Genomic DNA, 5,054 nt, shown 5'->3' with positions numbered 1-5,054 from the left:
AATCTAAAACATTTTTTTTTTTTTTTTGCTTTTGCTATTTATTTATTTATTTATTTATTTATTTATTTATTTTGCTGTAGGGCGTATGCACTCGCCAGACAGATAGTGAGAGAAAGAGAGATAGAAAACGAGAAATCAGCCCCCGGGGGGGATGGCCACACTGTAAACCCCTCTTCTCCATTCTCCTCTCAGGATTCTGGACACGCACACACACACGCCCAGCGTGCCTTTCAAGCCAACGGGTCTGAAGCTTGAACAGTGGCAGGCCACGTGGGAGCCCAGTGCCTTCACCACCACCACGTGCTGGCCCCAGTGCCATCTCAGAAGACCAAATGCTGCACAGGGAGGCACACCTTGAATAGTATCCAAAGACATTTTTTAAAACAAGGAAGAAAATTTATAAAACTAATTATTTGCCATCATTGCTCAAAAACACTGAAGAGAATCATATCTGATTTTTAATAAATCAGAGATAACCAAAGAAAGTACTAAATGTGAACGATTTTGAAAAATGTGTCTTACTTATGAGTGAATACATGGGACTGAGGAGATTACAGATGTTTTATCCTGGAACTGATGTTACCACAACTGCTGGCAACCGACTGTAGTCTTTCCCTCTTCCTATAGGGGGAGACAAACTTACTCATTCAAATTTCTGAAAACCACACACACGCGCAAGCGCGCGCACACACGCACACGCACGCACACACACGCAAACACGCACACGCACACACATACCTTCCCAAATACCTGGGGAACAGTCCTGACTGCAGTTTATGTGGGAATTCCTAAGAATCACACAAAACTGTCCATCATGTGCTCGCTCTAGGGTAAGGACCCTGTGGCCCAGCATGCTAGTTAAGAACCAGGCCTTCGGGGGGCCAGCAGGTGGCGTGGTGGTTAAGGCACTGGACTTCAACATGGCTGACTGCAGCTCAAGTCTTAGACCTGGTGGCTTTCTCTCTCTCTGTCTCTCTCTCTCTCTGGCCTCAGAGGTGGCCCTGTAGCACAGTGGTTAGATACTGTGCAGTGGAGACCAGATCCCACATGGCCAACCAGGGTTGAATTCCCAGCCCTGGGCGGCTTGAAATACAGGTCAAATTCAACTCAGTGTCCATATGAGCCACTGAATTTGAGCCTAATAAGAATATACTTGTGCACGCCTGACCAGGACATGACAGGAAGGAACACTGGAGAGAAAGCATTATAGTGTAACCAGGTCCTTCGAGGGGTGTTTTTCCTGCTCTCTCTCAAAAAAAGATGAACGGTGTCAGCTAATTCTTAAAACAAAGTTTTGCTGTTGTTTCTGAGACTTTTGCTATAGGGTGTGTGTACTTGCTGGAGAGACAGAGAGATAGAAAGCAACAAATTATACATCACACACACACACACACACACACACACACACACACACACACACCCAGGGGTGAAGGCCATGCTGCATCCTTTATCCTCCACTGTCCTCTCAGGATTTTGGGTACATACATGCCTGGCGACTTTCAAGCCACCAGGTCCGGGACTCGAACTGTGGTCAATTATGTGGGAGTCCAGCAATGTAGACATTATACCACCTGCTGGTCCCAAGTTTTTGTTTTTTATTTCTCATTGAAATTAGGGCAATCCCTGTGGCCTTGTGAATAAGAGAGCTGGACCCCCACATGGCAAATTACATGATTCAAACCCTAGTCCCAGGACCAGCAGTTAGCGTAATGGCTATGTCACTGGACTCCCACGTAGTCGACCGTGGTTTGCGTCCCGGACCCGGTGGCTTAAAACTCATGCTGGGCGCGTGTGCGTGCGTGCCCAAGATCCCGAGAGGAGAACTGAGGAGAAGGGATTGCGGCGTGACCATCCCCCCTGGAGGGTGATTTCTCACTTTCTGTCTCTCAGTCTCTGTCTGTTTGGCGAGCGCACGCGCCCTATAGAGAAAACCTCTCCCAAAAAAAAAAAAAAAGTCAAATCCTAGTCCTGATGGCTTGAAAAACATGCCAGAGGCATCTGCATGCCTGCTCCAAATCTTACAGGATGAAGAAATGGGAGAAGGGATTGGAGTGTGACCACACCCCAGTGTGAGGTGCTTTCTTTCTCTTCTCTCTCCGTCTCTCTAGAGAGCATGTGTCCTATGGCCCAAAACAAAACACAAAACACCAACCAGGCCCTGGAGTGAGGTTGGGCCAGGCTCCAGGTTCACCATGGCCATTTTCTGGCTCCTGGACCTACCAACAGGCCAAGTACCCTAACGTCGGATTGGAGAGTTCCCTCCACGAACGGTAAGATCCCTGCCTTACAGGGCAGACATACTAGATGTTGTTGCTGCTTTCTTAATGATCAACTCATCCTTAAAAAGGACTCCTTTTCCCTCGTGCAGCGGTGAGAATCGCATCCCTGGCATCAGGACTGCCTTAAGGGCCATGGACGGGCCTTACCAGGCAGCCACTGCCAACGAAGGCTGTGCCATGCTGCGAGTTAGCAGAACGTCTTCTCTGCAGCACCAGGGAAGCACAGCACCATGAGCCCCCATGACCTCCTGAGCACGGTCTCGAACACCCAGGGGCAGGCCGAGGCCATGTGAGCAAGACTGCCAGGACTTGTGCTCGGAGACCCCCCCCGCCCCTGAAGCGGAAGCTGCTGAGTACTCACACGAAAATGTCGTCCCGAGGCATGATGTGGTTGAGACCTTCATCCATTTGGAAAATTTTGTGGAACCGGTGATTATATACATCTGTGACCACCATCTGCAGATCGACAGTAACGGGAAGGTTACAGGACGGCTAAGGTGCTCCTATGAACTGTTTTTTATGGGAAAGGTTTTTGCTACAGGGCATGTGCACTCGCCAGACAGACAGAAAATGAGAAATCACCCCCCAGGGTGGATGGCCACGCCACAATCCCTCCTCCTCCATTCTCCTCTTGGGATCTTGGGCATGCACACACATGTGCCTGGCGTGAGTTTAATTCATCAGGTCTGGGACTCAAACCATGGTTGACTACATGGGAGTCCAGCGACCCTAACGTCGGATTGGAGAGTTCCCTCCACGAACGGTAAGATCCCTGCCTTACAGGGCAGACATACTAGATGTTGTTGCTGCTTTCTTAATGATCAACTCATCCTTAAAAAGGACTCCTTTTCCCTCGTGCAGCGGTGAGAATCGCATCCCTGGCATCAGGACTGCCTTAAGGGCCATGGACGGGCCTTACCAGGCAGCCACTGCCAACGAAGGCTGTGCCATGCTGCGAGTTAGCAGAACGTCTTCTCTGCAGCACCAGGGAAGCACAGCACCATGAGCCCCCATGACCTCCTGAGCACGGTCTCGAACACCCAGGGGCAGGCCGAGGCCATGTGAGCAAGACTGCCAGGACTTGTGCTCGGAGACCCCCCCCGCCCCTGAAGCGGAAGCTGCTGAGTACTCACACGAAAATGTCGTCCCGAGGCATGATGTGGTTGAGACCTTCATCCATTTGGAAAATTTTGTGGAACCGGTGATTATATACATCTGTGACCACCATCTGCAGATCGACAGTAACGGGAAGGTTACAGGACGGCTAAGGTGCTCCTATGAACTGTTTTTTATGGGAAAGGTTTTTGCTACAGGGCATGTGCACTCGCCAGACAGACAGAAAATGAGAAATCACCCCCCAGGGTGGATGGCCACGCCACAATCCCTCCTCCTCCATTCTCCTCTTGGGATCTTGGGCATGCACACACATGTGCCTGGCGTGAGTTTAATTCATCAGGTCTGGGACTCAAACCATGGTTGACTACATGGGAGTCCAGCGACATAGCCATTATGTTAATTGCTGGTCCCGGTGCTCCTACTAACTGCTGAAGACCCAGAAACATGAAATAAAATGTCCTGCAGGAGTGTCTCAAGGACCAGTGCCCGAGAGGACGTGGCACAGCAGGGCCACCACCAGCCTCACACAAGCTGGCACATCTGCCTTCGAGTGGCAGGAGTGAATGCTGTCCAAAGACTGGCGGTCATCCCGAGGCTGCTGGGGAATTTCTTCACGCCACCCCTAGCACATAGTGCTAGAGCAGAGCCCTCCTCGAGGCCCTCGGACCTTGGCAAGTGTGACCCCAATGGAGGAAGGACAGTACTACCAGGAGCCAGAAGGGACAGTGTCGGCCACAGCACTCAGTCAGGAGGAGAGGCACCGAGGCGCACGTGAATAATCACCTTAGTGCTGGGCCCCCAGTAACAAGTACCCCCAACAGGGTTACAGGTCAGAAGTATCTCCACAGGGCTAGAAGAGGCCCTAGCAGACGAAGGGCCCCAGTCACCTGGCCTTACGTTTTCTGCGGCGATGCCTGACAGCTTGGAGAGAGCCTCACACAGGTCGGACACGGCCCCCATCAGTGGCACGGTCACACGATACTGCAAGGGAGAAACGGCCACAGTGACGGGGTGCTCCAGCAGGAGGGATGGGCGGGAGGAGGGCAGCAGGGCCCTTCTGGAAACAGTGCCTGGTGCAGTCAGGGCCCAGATGAGTGGGCAGCACAGCAGCGGGCAGGGTCCCTGCGTTGGCAGCCACCCAGCACTCAGGCAGCAGTGTAGGAACGGGTCGTCTGAGCAGGCCGCTGTTTCCCCACAAACTGCCATCTGGTCCAGCCTGCCGCTCTTTAGAGGTTAAGACAGCAATGTGACAGGAGGGGAACCGCAGGAGGGCTGGACACTGCAGCCTGCTGCTCACACCGCCCACGCGGCCTCTGTTTAGGCCAGCCTCTCCTCGCTGCCTTAAGGCTGAGCCGAAGGACACCAGCCTGCTCGGCTTCCCCGACACTCAGACTCCAGGATCATTTCACCAGGTCCACCAGTTCCTGGAGTCACGGGGATACAGCATGGGGAAAAAACTGACTGAGAAGCCTGGAGACCTTCCTAACAGGCCTTGAATGATGTGGGGTGACACAGAGGTCTGACAGTCGCCAAGGGCACACGAGTGGGCATGCACACAGGGACCTGGCAGCCAGCGGGGTTCCAGGGTGACCGATGAAAGCCAGGGGCAGCAGGAGCAGATCCTCTACCTGGGTAGGTCTGCAGCGAGGGTCAGCAGGA

The 5,054-nt window shown here is 52.6% G+C and overlaps 2 protein-coding genes across 4 annotated transcripts in view; both read right to left on the bottom strand.

Annotated features, from left to right (window-relative positions):
* CUNH3orf62 (chromosome unknown C3orf62 homolog) overlaps positions 1-304 on the bottom strand; it is a 20,553-nt gene extending 20,249 nt beyond the window's left edge. Inside the window, exon 1 of the mRNA XM_006170961.1 lies at positions 298-304. The gene's annotated coding sequence lies outside the window, so the exon portion shown is untranslated. The remainder of the gene's footprint in view (positions 1-297) is intronic.
* Positions 1-5,054, bottom strand: part of USP4 (ubiquitin specific peptidase 4) — a gene marked incomplete at its 5' end in the record, with an annotated part of 56,807 nt that overhangs the window by 14,900 nt on the left and 36,853 nt on the right. For all 3 annotated transcript variants that reach the window (XM_006170962.2, XM_006170964.2, XM_027769312.1), the window contains 2 exon segments: positions 3,413-3,507; positions 4,293-4,376. In XM_006170962.2, coding sequence (XP_006171024.2) covers positions 3,413-3,507; positions 4,293-4,376 — 179 coding nt within the window.

The sequence above is a fragment of the Tupaia chinensis genome, unplaced genomic scaffold (assembly GCF_000334495.1).
Source record: "Tupaia chinensis unplaced genomic scaffold, TupChi_1.0 Scaffold149184_1, whole genome shotgun sequence".
NCBI classification, from domain to species: Eukaryota; Metazoa; Chordata; class Mammalia; order Scandentia; family Tupaiidae; genus Tupaia; species Tupaia belangeri.
Note: the sequence above shows the minus strand (reverse complement) of the source record. Positions and strands in the feature narration are given on the sequence as shown.